This window comes from Phyllopteryx taeniolatus, chromosome 10 (assembly GCF_024500385.1).
Source record: "Phyllopteryx taeniolatus isolate TA_2022b chromosome 10, UOR_Ptae_1.2, whole genome shotgun sequence".
NCBI classification, from domain to species: Eukaryota; Metazoa; Chordata; class Actinopteri; order Syngnathiformes; family Syngnathidae; genus Phyllopteryx; species Phyllopteryx taeniolatus.
Window position 1 is genome coordinate 28,940,794 of NC_084511.1, and position 16,563 is coordinate 28,957,356.

General features: G+C 41.6%; 1 protein-coding gene across 3 annotated transcripts; it reads left to right on the plus strand.

The window, feature by feature from the left end:
* The first annotated feature begins 93 nt into the window (after positions 1 to 93).
* Positions 94 to 13,947, plus strand: lamp2 (lysosomal-associated membrane protein 2). Of its 3 annotated transcripts, none has more exons than XM_061786578.1 (9): positions 94 to 739; positions 2,664 to 2,779; positions 4,224 to 4,434; positions 5,264 to 5,425; positions 5,492 to 5,712; positions 5,792 to 5,911; positions 6,172 to 6,226; positions 6,318 to 6,488; positions 13,146 to 13,947. In XM_061786578.1, exons 1-9 carry the CDS (start codon positions 694 to 696, stop codon positions 13,286 to 13,288), a joined length of 1,245 nt encoding a protein of 414 aa, XP_061642562.1. In that variant the 5' UTR covers positions 94 to 693; the 3' UTR covers positions 13,289 to 13,947. The 3 variants fall into 3 exon arrangements, with proteins under 3 accessions (XP_061642562.1, XP_061642561.1, XP_061642564.1); XM_061786577.1 differs by lacking the exon at positions 13,146 to 13,947 and adding an exon at positions 11,037 to 12,739; XM_061786580.1 differs by lacking the exon at positions 13,146 to 13,947 and adding an exon at positions 7,210 to 10,913.
* The last annotated feature ends 2,616 nt before the right edge of the window (positions 13,948 to 16,563 follow it).

Sequence of the window (16,563 nt, forward strand, 5' to 3'; positions counted from 1 at the left end):
GAATTTATGTATTTTGGGGGTGCTCAATTCCTTTGAAATTTCATTTGGTTTTAGAATTCAGTGGCAGGCTATTGTCTTAAAATGACTTGACTGCAACACTGATGTGGAAAAGAGGTTACAGACACAGATATGAATAGGTAGATAAGGACACGCCCCTTTTTGAGCTGCGTTACGACGGCTACGCTAAGCTCGGAGTGTCAAAGTTCTTCTCCGCATTCCGTGTGTGTGGACGGCGGAACACGAAAAGACGGCCAAAGGATGCGATTGCGCACTTTGCCCAATTACAACAAGGGACCTGGGAATAACCTCTCACCGTTCACAGCTGAAGTAATTTAAGAGCCTTCTCCTATTATTTATTGATGGTACACGATTTGACGTTGACCAAAAAAGTAAAGCGATTGAGAATTGAGCAAGTTCCGATTTTAAAGACAATGTGTGGACATTGAAATTTGTGGGATCATCGACCTCCCCAACATGGCCGCCACGAAGGCACGTCTTCTCCAGTTTTCACAGCTATGTTGACAGGGCAGTTTGCAGCCCGGGTGACACATTCGTTGCCCACCCCCGTCACATGACTTTTTATGTGACTTGCATTTCCTCATCCAGCCGGCAGCGCGTCGGTCACCTCACGTCCGACGATCTCCGACTGCTCGACTCTTGTTTAGTTTGACCACCGCCAAGCAGCAGGCCATCATGTTCCGATATGCCGCGTTTGCTCTCCTCCTGGCATTTGGATGTGGTGGGTGCAATTAATTTCATATGGATTTATTATTGAAACCGCAGTAGATCGCAATCAAAATATGCGAACCGCTGGGCCAAACGTCGGCCTGGTGCTTTGAGTGCAATTGTAATGAACTAGAAGCGATATGTTGCAAGTCATACATTTAAAAAAAATAATAATAATAAAAAAAATCCTTTAAAGACAAAGCCACCATCATCTCGAATATATAATCGACGCAGCTAGTTAGCGCTATTGCTAATCACCGTCTGCGTCAACAACATCGCAACTCGACAAAGGACGCGTGAAGCTTAAATTACACGCCTGCGTGTATTCACATGTTTAGTTTTGTCCAGGCGACATGAGTTTCATGCCAAAGTATACTTCGCAGCAATTGTGTAAAGTAGCTCTGCTTTATGCGTCACATTAGCATAGCGGCTGGCTTAAGGCTAGTTTTGAAAGCTAAAGTTTGCGTTAACGAGTCAACCCGAGCTTGTCTAACTGACTTCTGCTTCTCGATTGATTTCGGCCAGGAGCCACCATGTGAATCGCAAAGCTGAATTTGATTACTGTGCCTTAAGTCAAATGTAACGTCGCGGTCGCTTGAGAGCGTTTTGTTTACAGTTACGTTCATTTCTGCAATACATACTCGGTGTAAATAAAAGAGGTCATTTTGTTCCGGATAAATCTGTCAAATGTTCCCCCCTCTCTTTGTTTTCAACTTGTTTGTTGCGGGGATGATGCCGATGCAGCAGGCTACAGTATCTGCTCGTGTACTGCTCACTAGCTAACACTGATTTATGGATTCATTTTATATCCTCGGAATACGCATGTCGATGACTAAAAATAAAGGGTTTTGCGGGACTTTCTGTTTAACTTCTGCACTGCCAGCCTTTTTCAAAGCAGCTTTTGGCTGCTCTTGCAAGAGCCAACAAAACATGGTGTTCTGTGACAATATAAGCACCGAACCTACCAAAAGGTTATTTTTTTTGGTGGTTTTTTTTTTACACCAGAAAAAGAAGTGCGTTTCTACCTCTTTCTGGTTTTAGTTGTCTTTCTGACCAAAAAAGCGGAGAAAACGAGCTTTATGTGAAGAGAAACTTGTAAAGCAGAACAGTGACTGTCTTCTACTCAAAAGCTGTGCTGATTTCATATTAAAGCAGTGTAACGCTACAGGGATACCCCCCCCCCCCCCCCCCCCACCCACGTTGTTGAAGTGGTTTATGAACCTAAATTTCACAGACGATACGGGCGAGACCGCCTTCCATGCCGATCCGTTGAAAAGCGCACTTGACAAAGATACGCGTCGGTGGCAGTAAACTAGCGGATTCCAGTTGACGAATATAAAGGACCACATTAGTGAATGAGTTCATTTAAATCATACGCAGTCAAATCATCTTTCTTTTTGCAATATGGTCACCTGTTTAATGTCAGATTTAGTGTAACCACAAACGAGGAGAATCTGTTTAGTAGCTGACTCTCGATGTGCGACCCTCCTCCATCACCTCTGTCTTTAATATCCAGTCCTATATTGTCGTCGTTTGACTTCCTGGAGCGTTCTCGCCCTGTGCAGCTTTATATCATGCACATGACAGATACCGTCACTGATGACACAGCATGTTGTTTAAAACGGCAGTTAAAATCTAAGTGGACCTTGCTCTCTCTCTCTCTCTCTCTCTCTCTCTTGTGAATTCCATTCAGCTAAGTGCCTCGGTGTAACCGCAAACCATCTTAAAAATATCACTTTGCTTGGCAAATAGTGGTCATGGGGCATTTTTTTTCACTCAACTGAGGAGACAAAGCATACCTCTCTGATAGTTTCAATCAAAACCAAACAATATTATCTTAATAGATGCAGTTTGTGTGTTTAATCTTTTTGGAGGACGTAGCTATATCTTTAAGGAATTGAAAGTGATGTAACACGGTTTGATATCTGTCTTTACAGTAATGCATCTGTCACGTGGGACAGAGGTGACAGTCAAAGACAAAGATGACAAGTTGTGTCTTTACGCCAATCTCTTGGTCAACTTCACCGTTTCGTACGTGACGTCAGGGAACAAGGTGAGTGTCTAATGTTGAATTAAAACACATTCTACTCTTGTATTTCACAGTAAATGTCAAAATTGACGAGGTGTGTTGCTCCCGAGATTCTTGCCAGTCAGCGTTTCACTTGTTGCGTTTTCCTGGTGCACATCCTGTCACATGCGCTGGCGAGTTGTTGGGCCGCAGCAGGATTGCTGTCACAGAACAAAGTCGGTTTTGTGATGTTGTTTGACTTCCCGAGTTGTTCTGATTTTAAAGGGGGGGAAAAAAAGTTCAATAGGGATTCAAGTACAGTGGTGCGAAAAAGTGTTTGCCCCACTTTCCTAATTTCGGATGATTTTTTTCTTTGCATATTTATCATACTGAACTGTTCCCAGTTTCGGATCATTAAGCCGATCGCACCAAGACAACCCCGGTGAATACAAAAACGTAGTTCCTAAAGGAAAATGTTATGTACAGTTGCAATCAGATGTTTACATACACAACATAAAAAGAAACAAGCTTTTTTTTCTCACTGTCTGACATGAAATCAGCCTAAACTTGTCCTGTTTTAGGTCATTTACGATTACCAAAATTAGTTTTATTTTCTAAATGCCAGAATAATGAGAGATTAGTTTTTAAAGGCACATTTTCATGACTTTCTTCAAAGTATATAATAATAATAATATACTCAACAATATGAGATTACTATGCCTTTAAGCACTTTGGGAAAACCCAGATGATGATGTCACTTCTTTTGGAAGCTTCTGACAGGTTTATCAACAACATTTTAGTTAATTAGTGACACACCTGTGGATGTATTTGAACGCGGCACACTGGAAAAATGTTTTTTTTTTTTTTTTTTTTTTTTTGGTGTAACATCATGGAAAAGTCAAAAGAAATCAGCCAAGATATCAGGAAGGGAATTGTGGAATCGCACAAGTCTGTTTCATTGACCTAAAACACAAACAGTTTAGTCTGATTTCATGGCAGACAGTGAGGAAAAAAGTATTTTTTTTTTTACATACAGTCTCTGTAAATATCTCGTTTCAACTGTATTGGGGAGGAAAAATCTATCTGGCCCCAAACCACGTATCAGTCGTAGTACCAAGACTGACCTGTGAGAGGCAGCATGGTGCCACAGGGCATTTAGACTCCTGGAAAATACAAAGAAGAAAGAGTTGTCATAGTAGAAGAAGAAATAGAAGCAGCTAGGCTAACGGTTAGCTTATCAGACAACTAGATTGTGGATGAAACCGCTTCTTTGTCACTTTTACTGTGAAGATTCGGTACACATATAAACATTCAACACAACCAGCTTCTCTTCTATTAGCTCGAGGTCGCTTCCTAATTGGCTATCAAAACGGGAAAAATCAGTCTTGACACACCCCACACCACACGATAATGGCGGAAGAGGGAGGAAAAATGCTCAAATTTGACCCGATTTTCACGGTTTGACTCTTCATGCCGCTTCTCTCCTCAGAGCGAGCTCGCCGAGTTTGAACTTCCCGCCGAAGTCGTGTCCAACGGCAGTCAATGCGACGCCGCGAGCTCCACCTTGAAGCTCAACTTCGGAGCGGGACACTCCTGGAGCATGAACTTCAGCGTCAGCGGGAACACGTACCAGGCGGATTCCATCACGTTCGCCTACAACCTCAGCGACGCCACCGTCTTCCCTAAATCTGCATCGACCGGTAATGCCTCCGTGTCTCCGAGACTGCACCCGAAGATGCGTATTAGACACCTTCGGCAGTAGGGTGTTAGCAAATTAGCAACACGCCGTGGTGCGTTTAGCGATGGCTTGTTAATGACACGCAGGAGCTACAAGAATCCAACATGTAGGTGACATATGGAAAATGTCCCATACCATCAAAATCCACATTTTCAACTTTTTTTTTTTTTTTTTTTTTTTTCTGCATAACATAGGTCAGTTTGACATCTTTGCGGTTTGTCGACTGAAACGCGAAAGGCATTAAACGGCATAAGGCTTGCAAAACGACCAGCTCAGATTTCGGTGTCGTCGTGACGTAAATATGACACTCATTCTTCAAGTACCTGCCCACTTTGTGGTTGATACACGCCCACTCATTTTATGATTCTACAGGTGCTGAACCATGAGTATGTGGGTGAATTTTTTTTTTTTTAATCATTACAATTTGTCAATGTATTCTCCTTTTGTCATCTCGTGGAAGAACACAATCGTTCTAGCTCCCTCACTGGTATAGACAGGCAGATGGATAGTTTATTCAGAGTAATTATATTTTTTTTTTAGACAAATGGAGTGAAAGTGTTTCATTTCCCAGGGCACAGCTGTGTTCTTCTTGGGAATCACTGGCATAGGGTAGCGATAGACCGGCGCGCGTTCTGACTTGGCTTCAGGCGTACGTCCAAGTTACGTCGTCGCTGTAGGAACAACGGAACTCTGTCATAAAAAGAGGGCGCCCTGTATTTGTGCAAAAGCAATTAAAAAGTACATTTCCCATTTTTTTGTGTCTTGTTTTTCATTTTTTTCTTCCCCTTCAGACACTCTCTCCGTGACTGTGAGGCCTCACATCACCGACGTAGGCATGGACACCTGCTACTCCTGCAAGAGCAAGGAGACCATCCAGTCGGACTCGGTCAACCAGACCCTGTGGAACGTGCTCATCCAGGCCTTCGTCAGCAACGGCACACACAGTGAAAACCGTGAGTGCGGGCGTGGCCTCGTCTCGGAGACATTCTCCCGCTGACCGCTTCCCTCGTGTTTCGCAGTGACCACCTGTGCCGCCGACCTGCCCGCCACCCCCACCGCCTCTCCCACCACAGTGGCCCCGGTGACAAACACCACGGCCACCACCCTCTCGCCGACGACCTCCCCCACGCCCGCCCTCCCCACGCCCGCCACCGGGAAGTTCAGCGTCAAACCGGACAATAACGGCACGGCCTGTCTGTTGGCAAACTTCGCCCTGCGGCTCCGCGTCAAGCAAGGCGAGGTGCGTGTGATCCTGCCCAACGTTTTGCTCCCCAGATGGAATGGAGCCTCTCTGACTTTTTTGTACCTTCCTGCTTCAGAAGTATCAAGAGATGAACCTGGACCCCAACGTGACCAGAGCGTCCGGATCGTGTGGCGTCAACAGCAGCGAGCTGGTGTTGGCGTCTAACGACATGACTGTGGTGCTCACTTTCACCAATGTGAGTCCTCTACTCTACTTCTCTTTATTAGAAATATTAGAAACTTCAGTATTTATCACTGCAATAATGAACGCATTATTAATGTTAAATGAATGCTTCTTAGACATTGTCAGTAAAAACCTGAACATTGTAAAGGTAGTTATTTTTTTCAGCGATTGGCTTAGAATTTAGGCGGGAAATGTAACAATTGCAAGATGTCGGTTCATCGCATTTACACGTGGTTTCTTGTCTCTTATCTGAGTATTGATCTTTCCTGACAGGACACCAAAAAATTCCGCCTACAATCTGTGAATGTCACCGCCAAGCTGAGTTCCGGTAATCCAAGTGGTTTTGTTTCCCCCAAATGCATTTAGCAAATTGCCCAAGCAGGACAAGGCTAACCGTTTTGTGTGCGCGTCGCTTCAAGGTGTGATCTTCTCCGAGGCGAACAGCAGCTTGAGTCTGTGGGAGGCGGCGGTGGGCAGCTCGTACATGTGCAACAAGGAGCAGAATTACACCATCACCAGCCGGCTGAACATCTTCACCTTCAACCTGCAAGTGCAGCCCTTCGCCGTGAAGAAGGGCCTCTTCAGTACAGGTAACCTCTTCTGTCGTTATCGTTAGCAGTTTAGCAGCATTTACAAGCCCTACTGCAAATTTTTACTTTTGGCTTTAAAACAAAACGACCTCTAACGTGCAACCAGTGTAGTGGTGGTGCATTAACAACCTTTTGAAACTCCGCCGCTTGAGTTCAGTGTAAAAAAAAAAAATAAAATAAATAATCACAGTTGCACAAAGAGCCAAACCCAAAAATACAAACTTTGGACACTAGCGAAGAGGTACAGTCAGCCAAAGGTCACATCCAGAAGCTCGGGAATAAGACTAAATGGCCATGTTCCTCTTGTCACTCGCTAGGCCCCGCCCCTTAAAGGCACACATACAAGACTACTGCTTGTCCCATTGTACAGTATTACACTTTCAAAAAAAATTCTTGACATTCTCTATGATGTTATGTTTTTACACAATGCAGTGCTATTTAATTTCTTAATGTTCCTCTTCATGCTGCCACGACACGCATGATCCCAACTGTGCCACATGAGAGCAAAAAAAAATCTGAATTATCACTTGAACCATGCAGTGTAAATCCAGCCTTAAAGTGCAGTTCGGCTACCCAGCGGGGAGTCGGTTCTTTTTCATCACCCCCCCCCCCCCCACAGGCTAAGTTTCTAAAAATGTTATTACAAGTAGAGAAGAAGAGGATGAGTATTGTACAAAGGTGGCAGAAATCTGTGGTTGACTGACTCTCTTTTCGTCTGCAGCCCATGAGTGTCCATTGGACGACACCAGCATCTTAATCCCAATCGTTGTCGGCGCTGCTCTGGCCGGCTTGATTCTCATTGTAGTGATCGCATACGTGATCGGTCGAAGAAAGACCTATGTGGGATATCAGACCCTTTGAGAAGCCGCTTTGCAAATCGGCCACAAAATGCGACGGGGTGCGCGGGGGTCCCCGCCAAGCCTGGTCCTTGGATTCACGTGCAATGAACTCGATTGGCTCTCGACAATTCAAACCCTTTCCATTAAAGTCCGAAATGTGTGATGTTATTCTGAGTGTGAAACATGCACAAAAAGCATTTGTGAGAGTCTTCAGGGACAATAGTGTTGTAGTTTTTCCTCAAGGACCAAACTTGTCTGCACCCCCCGTCTTTGTGGTTTTCTGTTTTTCATTTTTTTTTTTTTTAGGTTTTGCGAATGAGCAAATGCAAAATCCACATTTGTTAGCCCCAGTCATTTGGAAAGAGAACATCAGAGCGCAGACATACAGAAGCATCTCGATCAATTTGAATATCGTAGAAAAGTTCAATTCAAAATTGTATTAGATAGATTCATTAAAGCCTCATTTTAATTGTTTCTCTTGGTCAATTTTGGCTTAGGTGTAAGTCTTTACTTTTTGAATTGAGTGAGCTTCTGAAATGAAGTTTTCCCACAATATTTGAATTTATTGAGACGCACATGTACAACACAAAATAGCAAAGAAAGCTGTGGGACTTCCTTAAACAACACCCTCACGATTCTGCATTTGCTCTGCCACCGCTCCCATGTTGTTTCCCTTTATGATTTCATGTCTTTTGCACATTATATACTTTAATTTTATTTACTTTGATTTTTGTATTCTCGTCCCAATAATGCAGGGGTGGGGGAACTTCTTACATCGTATCGGCTATGTATGGCCTGCCATGCAATTCTACAAACAAATTAACTGTTCTAAAAAGCCCCAAAACATTGAATCCGCAGATGTTCAAAATGTATTTTCACGACCATAAGGCGCACTTAAAAGTCTTAAATTTATAATGCGGCGCGCCTTATGTGTGCACCGAGTTCCAAAATCTGTAAATGTTGTCGTGTGACTTTGATGAGCGCTCCGCTTGACTGACATATAGAGGAAAGGCGGACGTGACTGAGGACAGCATGCGGACGTTAAAGGGGGAAGGGTGCGCGTGAAGGAGGACGATAAAGCCACGCCCCCAGTAGGTACATGGCGCCGGTATGTGCATTGTGCAAAGCATCGGTTTGGCTCAGGACCCCCGAAAATGGCACCTACGAAGAGAGACGCTTACGAAGCACAGTTTAAACTGCAAGCTATCAGTTGCCCCCCGGCAACGAGACTGACCCCGACAATGACGAGAGGGAACCCGGCGTGTTTGATGGAGAACTTGCCCAGCTGTTCATTTCGGATACAGAAGATGAGGACTTTGATGGATTTGTGGATGAGCATTGATCAAAAAACAACGCGAGTACATTGTTAAATACTTCAATAAAATACAACCGAACTCACTGTTTATATTGTTAAATACTTCAATACAGGACAACCGAACTCGCTTTTGCTCCTGCTGCCTTTTTAAAAACGTACACCTTAGCGTGCATGCATGCTACCGTATGTTTTAAGCTAGCGTATTATGTTTTACCATGCCCGCGCCCAATAATACGGTGCGCCTAATGTATGTGTGAAATACAGAAATAGACCCAGTAACTGAGACTGCGCTTTTTAGTACGGTGCGCCTTATGGTCGTGAAAATACGGTAGTTACTTTCTAATAAGGTTGGGGAAAAGTGTGCTCCCCACCCCTGCCATACTTCGGTCCATTGAATATTTTCTCAGTATTCCGATGCAAATCCTTCTCTTGAGTGCAAAAAAAAAAAGAAGATGGTTAAGCTCACTCAGTCCCCAACGGGCGAACTTGTGAACCACTAGGAACACATTTAAAAGAAGCATTAGCCCACGTTTGCCCCCGCGGAGCGGGAGAAACATTAGATTTTGCAATTGTTGAAAGACATTTTTACCCCCCCCCCCCCCCCCCCTCCCGACTTCCTCGGAAGACGTTTTGACGTGTGCGGGGAAACCAACGGCATCACTTAACCGTCCCGCATGTGGACACGTCACAGCGTTTTCTGTTACACTTTGCACGATTGAGAAAAATCAATCTGAAGAGTCTTTTCTTCCATAATTGTTCTTAACACCAGGTTCTGAAAAGGGATGATATTGTTTGATTTGACAATGTTTTCATCTGAATGCACTAAGATGCTCCTTTAGCTTTTTTTTTTTTTTTTTTTTGATTGTCTTAGGAAATTGTGTCACATGATGAATATGTGTTGTGATCCAGGCTCTGAAGGCTGCAGGCGCTCCGAAATCAATTTGGAACATTGTCACGTGGCATCGGTGGTCAATGTCAAATCCTAATGGAAGGTACAATAGCGCAGTATTCTGCTTTCTGATTGGCCAATTCCTCTCACACTTCCTCGCGTCACTTCCTGGATGATTTTGGGATTCGTGGGCGTCTTCGCGACCGCCCGGTTCGCCTTCCGCAGGTCGGCCATGTTGAATTGATTATTCCCAACATTTTGTCACACGAGCACTGCAGCCCTGTCAGAGCCTCAGGTGAACAATGTTTGTTTTTGGTTTTTTTCCTTTTCAAGCCAGTGTGACGCTCGTGTGTTCCGCTTTTATATGATCAAGTATTAGGGCCATGCTGAACAGAAAGGAGTCACATTTATGAGAATAACGTCGCAAAGCTTTATTTATCTTTAATTTTTAAAGAATAAAGTCATACGTGACAAATTGAAACGACACTCAGTAGTCTTTAAGCGGTTACCCTTGTAATATTGGGGATTATAATATGACTTTATTCTCTTAAAATTATCCTTTTTTTTGGGTCAGATTACAACTTTGTTCTCAAAAAATTAGATTTTTACAACTTCATTTTTGTAAATCATGTTAGTCATATTACAACTATTTTAAAAGTACACTTCCCCCCCCTCATATTACAACTTTATTCTCATAAAATGCCATCATTTGTCTCATAGTATTATGACTTTATTTGCATAAATTACTCTTTAATCTTGTAAAATTAAAACATTTTCCTTGAGTTAAATATTTTTCCCATAGTGCGTATTATGACTACTCATGAAAAACTCTCTATTCTAATTAAATTACAGCTTTGTTCCTCATTACATTATTCTCATAAATTACTCTCACATTATTATTTTTTTTTGGTCACATGACTTACTTGTAAACTTCCCATTTTTTTCCCCCATAAATGAAGTGTATGTGTGTGTGTGCCTCATAATTCTATCACTTTATTCTCATTGGATTTTTATCTTTTCGGTGTGGCCCGAATACACATTTGTGTTTATGGTTTATTTTAATTTTTGTCTTGCATTTTAAAATTTGCTCCTTAACTTTGCTTTCCCCAGGACTTTGTGTGCGTGTTTGAACAATTGCAGCGTTGTTGTTACTCTTTTCAGCTTTGTTCTACATGAATCAATAGAGAATAGTGCCTTGCTCAGTATTGGCTTTCATGACTAAGCCTACATAAGGCTTATTATCTCGCATGTTCAACAAAAGGGATTGCGTGTGCGTGCGTGCGTGTGTGTGTAATGTTCTTGCACTGTTTTACTCTTTCAAACTGCATCATACAGAGTGTCTGGAGATTTATGGAAATAAAAATGTGCTGCTGTTCTGGCTATTCTGAGTAAACGTTTTCTTTCTTTGTAGAGCCTGCCTATGTACTAACCCCTCCTTCACTCCCTTTTAATCCGTACTTTATTCCATCAAGATGTTGACCTCTTCTCTCTTCACTCTCGTCTAGCTGAGGATTGCCAGGCGGAATCGGAGAGTTTCCTCGTTCCCGTAGCCGTCGGAGTTGCCCTGCTTGTTCTCATTCTTATCGTTCTGCTGGCCTACTTCATCGGGAGAAAGAGAAACATGGCCAGCGGTTATGAGTCTTTTTAGACTTTTTGAGGTGTTTTTTTTTTTTTTTTTTTTTTTTTTTGTAGTTTTATAATCAAAAGAACCGCTGCCTGTGTTCCTCTCCGTTCACCGTCATTTGCATCGATGTTTGTCAGTATTTCCTCTTTACGCGCTTTTCTTTCCTGCCTAACTAATGAATCGTGAGATTTTGGGAAGTAAATCACTTGTAGGGAGCAAAAAAAAACAAAACTGCATACTACATTATAAAAGCTTAGTTAAGCATCTTTGAATATTAATGTTGTGGCTTTATGTTTGTGAGGGATTCTTTGTTGGCCACTTGATTCCATGAAGTACTTGGTTTAGCTTAGCATCATGGCCTAATGCAGTAAAACAAAATGTCTGGCTCCATGTATGACATCCACCTGCCAAAAATTCTCACTAGAAACTTAACACAAAGCCAAAATATAAAAAAAAAAAAAAAACTTAGGATTTGGCTGTTTGATTATATTTCCTGCTTGGATTGCTTGTATAATTTTTGATCATTGGTTTTACACTTTTTTTTTTTTTAAAGCTTACATGATGGCCAAGTACAATTAAAATTCAACTCTAAACATGGGAATGTTCACCTAAAATACGCTTATCCAATGTGTTGACATTAAACCAAAACATGAAAAATAATAATCAAATTTATTTTAGCTGAGCATAACTGTTAATTTTGTGGCTATATATAAGAAAATTTTAAGTGACTCTATCTTTGCCATTTGATTCTAATAAGTAGCATTCGTAAAATGAAAGTACTCTTTAACACGCATATTAGCTAACCATGCCTATTTTTTTTTTTTAAGTTGTGGTTTGGTAAAAGTCTTGCGCGGGATTAGTTCTTGGCCACCTGATTGTAATAGGTACTCTGTGATTCGCTCAAGGAATTTAAGATTTTAAAGCTTAGTTTACCTTCTTTTAGCATCATGACCAAATTTAGTTCAACAAAATGTCCGCCTCTAATGCTGACAAGCACAAGCACCTGCTAGCATCTCTCCTGTTGGCTCTAAACCAACACAACAAACGTTAAGGTTAGCACATTATCTTCGCATAACTGTTAATTTTATGGCTTTATTAAAACATTTGTGACTGTGAGGGACTGTACCTTTGCCACTTTATTTCAATAATTACTCATGCGATCAATCGCTTGTATAATTTTTTGATCATTTATACATGTAGCTTAGCATCATTGTTGAATACACTGAAACAAAAATCTAGCTCTTAAGATGACGACATCCACATACTAGAATCTCTAAAATATTCTCACCTTGACATTATTAGCCCGAAACAAAACATCTTAGCATTAGCATATTAGCTTAGCATAATTGTTACTTAAAAAAAGAAATTGTGAGGGACTATATTTTTTCCCACTTGTGTCCAATAATTAGACCTAGCTAATGGCGTTTATTGTTTTTACATTTATTATAGCAACTTGTAGTAAAAACTAAATCTCCGACTCTATAAAGATGACATCCGTCTGCTAGCATCTCTAAAATATTTTAAAAAGTGTGTTGACGTTCAACCAAAACAAAAAGCTTCTGTTAGCATATTAGTTTAGCATTTTTTTTAAATTCCAAATAAATCTGCAAGTGCTTCACTTTGGTGTCATGATGACATTTCAGATTATTGTACATTTTTTGACACCTTTCACAAGTAAGCTTTGAAGCACTTTATTTACATTCTAACACTTTTCATAAAAAAACAAAAAGAATGGCGTGAGTCCTCTCAATGCATGCGTGTAGAGAGTATTGTCATTTTGACGCTCTTGCTTTTGAATGATCACATTGTTGACTCGTTCGTATGTGTGCACCTTTTAACCATTTTGAGGATTTTTAACATTCCAACTTCCCTCTTTTGCCCTAACTCCCCCTCTTGCTAATACCGACAGTTAACCTGGCTGCCTCTTGTGTGTGTTTTGTTTTTCTTTTGTTTTGTTTCTTCTTCTTCTTCTTGTTTGTGTGCCAATCAGCCGAGGAGTGCTTCCTGGACTCTGATTTGAGCTTTTTGGTGCCCATTGCGGTGGGCGTGGCCCTCAGCTTCCTAATCGTCCTTGTCCTTCTCTCTTACCTGATTGGCCGGCGGAAGAGTCGCACCGGCTATCAGTCTGTATAAAGCCGCCCACGCCCTTTGCCTTTCAAAGGTAACCTTGATCTTATTCCCCTGCGTATCCAAGCAACCACCTCTTCCTCCTCCTCTGCCACTGACTGAACCAGCCAAACCGTTTCACATGAATATTGCATTGTTGACTCGAGACTGCATGTCCACTTCCACTCCCAAACTGGGAGCGGCGACCCCCCCCCCCCCCCCCCCCCCCACCACCACCTGCCCTTTACAATATGATACGTGTAAATGAATCTCTTGTATCAAACGAATTACTCACGGTTGTTGTTGAATGACTTGAATGTACAAGCAAATATAGCACATTGACTTGTATGCCAGAAAATGCCGTTTTATTTTCTTTGCAAATGCACAAAATATTGAAATGAAGTGTTGATGAGAAGGCACACGAAACACTTTACCAGCACTGCAACCACATTTTGAATTTATATATATTTTTTAAATTGAATGCACCATTCTTTTCACTGTGTTTTAACATGAGTTCTAACAGCAGTTGATCACTAACCCTCCCCCACCGCCCGACAGTTTTGTGCCTTCCCGTTTAAGCCACTGTTCGTTTGCTTTGCTCGAGAAGTCATGTGATGATGAGCTTGTCTTAATTAACGTACATGGTGGGGAGGGGGAACAAACTCAATAAATAAGTTTGGTTCTTCTTTTGTAGCACTGTTTGTTTTCTGTGTGGCCTGAGATCTTGCGACTGAACTCAAAGGTTGCCAAAATGCCCATTTGACAAGCTTTTTTTTTACAACCCCAATTCCAATGAAGTTGGCCCGTTGTGTTAAACATAAATCGAAACAGAATACAATGATTTGCAAATCATGTTCGACCTATGTTTCATTCAATACACTAGAAAGGCAAGATATTTAATGTTCAAACTGATAAACTTTATTGTTTTTAGCAAATAATCATTAACTTAGAATTTTATGGCTTCAACACGATCCAAAAAAGCTGGGGCAGGTGGCGAAAATGACTGAGAAAGTTGAGGAATGCTCATCAAACACCTGTTGGGAACATCCTGCAGGTGAACAGGCTAATTGGGAACAGGTGGGTGCCATGATTGGGTAGAAAAGGAGCTTCCCTGAATTGCTCACTCATTCACAAGCAAAGATGGGGCGAGGTTCACCTCTTTGTGAACAAGTGTGTGAGAAAATAGTCCCAACAGTTTAAGGACAATGTTCCTTAACGTACAATTGCAAGGAATTTAGGGATTTCATCATCTACGGTCCATAATGTTATCAAAAGGTTCAGAGAATCTGGAGAAATCACCGCATGTAAGCGGCAAGGCCGAAAACCGACATTGAATGCCCGTGACCTTCGATCCCTCAGGCGGCGCTGCATCAAAAAGCGACATCAATGTGTAAAGGATATCGCCGCATGGGCTCAGGAACACTTCAGAAAACCAATGTCAGTAAATAGAGTTCGGCGCTACATCTGTAAGTGCAACTTGAAACGCTACTATGCAAAGCAAAAGCCATTTATCAACAACACCCAGAAACGCCGCCGGTTTCTCTGGGCCCGAGCTCATCTAAGATGGGCTGACGCAAAGTGGAAAAGTGTTCTGTGGTCCGACGAGTCCACATTTCAAATTGTGTTTGGAAATTGTAGACAGAGGAAAAGAACCATCCGGACTGTTGTGGACGCAAAGTTCAAAAGCCAGCATCTGTGATGGTATGGGGCTGTGTTAGTGCCAATGGCATGGGTAACTTACACATCTGTGAAGGCACCATTAATGCTGAAAGGTACATACAGGTTTTGGAGAAACATACGGTGCCATCCAAGCAACATCGTTTTCATGGACGCCCCTGCTTATTTCAGCAATGCCAAACCACATTCTCTTACAACAGCGTGGCTTTACAGTAAAAGAGCGCGGGTTCTAGACTGGCCTGCCTGCAGTCCAGACCTGTCTCCCATTGAAAATGTGTGGCGCATTATGAAGCGTAAAATACGCCAACGGAGACCCCGGACTGTTGAACAGCTGAAGCTGTACATCAAGCAAGAATGGGAAAGAATTTCACCTACAAAGTTTCAACAATTAAGTGTCCTCAGTTCCCAAACGTTTATTGAATGTTGTTAAAAGAAAAAGGTGATGCAACACAGCGGTAAACATGACCCTGTCCCAGCTGTTTTGGAACGAGTTGCAGCCATCAAATTTAAGTTAATGATTATTTGCTAAAAACAATCAAGTTAATCAGTTTGAACATTAAATATCTTGTCTTTGTAGTGTATTCAATTAAATATAGGTCGAACATGATTTGCAAATCATTGTATTCGGTTTTTATTTATGTTTAACACAACGTCCCAACCTCATTGGAATTGGGCTTGTACAATCTGTTCGAAGTTCATGACAGAAAAAAAATGGGCACGCTTCAACCTTGCACCTGTAGAAAGTTACAATGGAAGAAGAAAAAACAGAATACTGTTACAGTTCCAAAAAAGGAAAAGTGTGATAAATGAGAACTAGAGTGGGCTAACTCCACTTTTGTCATTTTTTAATGCAGAAATGAATATAAAAATAATTTATATATGTACATATTTATATAAATATACACATATTTATATATATATATATATATTTATTTATTTATTTTTTTTGACAAAAAAGGGGGCGGCCTATTAGTGCACTTGGCACTTTTTCTTTTTATTTTACCTTGAGTGTCGTTGCATCTGCATGTGAATACAAGTGAATTATATTTATCATAAAAAATGACTGATGTTTGGGCTTAGGCCACTTTTTGCACTACATCTTTTTGTGACAACCATAAATCTTTTCCATCATTCCCCCAAAATGACACAAATGGAGTTAGCCCGCTCTAGTTCTCAAGTGGCCCAATTATTCAAAGAGTTTTGTTTTTGCTTCCGCTTAGCCGCCGGTTAATTGCTTTGTTCGAGAAGAAAGTCGTGATATGTTTTGAGGGGAGACGAAGTCCACAAACGAAAGGTTTGTTCTTGTTTTTGTAGCGTTGTTGTTCGAGATTTTGTGACTGAATTCAAAGGTTGCCGGACGGCCCATTTGAAGAGCTGTTTTACAACTCGTTCAAAGTTCATGACGGACTACAATCATGGGCACAAGTGGAAGAAGATATGGAATCCAAGCAATGTTGGTAGCTTGCTGACTCCCATTATTTGAATGCAAAATAAATGCTGTTGCAAATTAAAAATAATGGGCATTTTATATGGTAGTAATGTGCAGGTTTCGATTGCATGTAATATTTGTCGGTTGCTTACGCAAAGGCCCAAGACAACCCCCGTGCTGTGATTAATAACAAAAT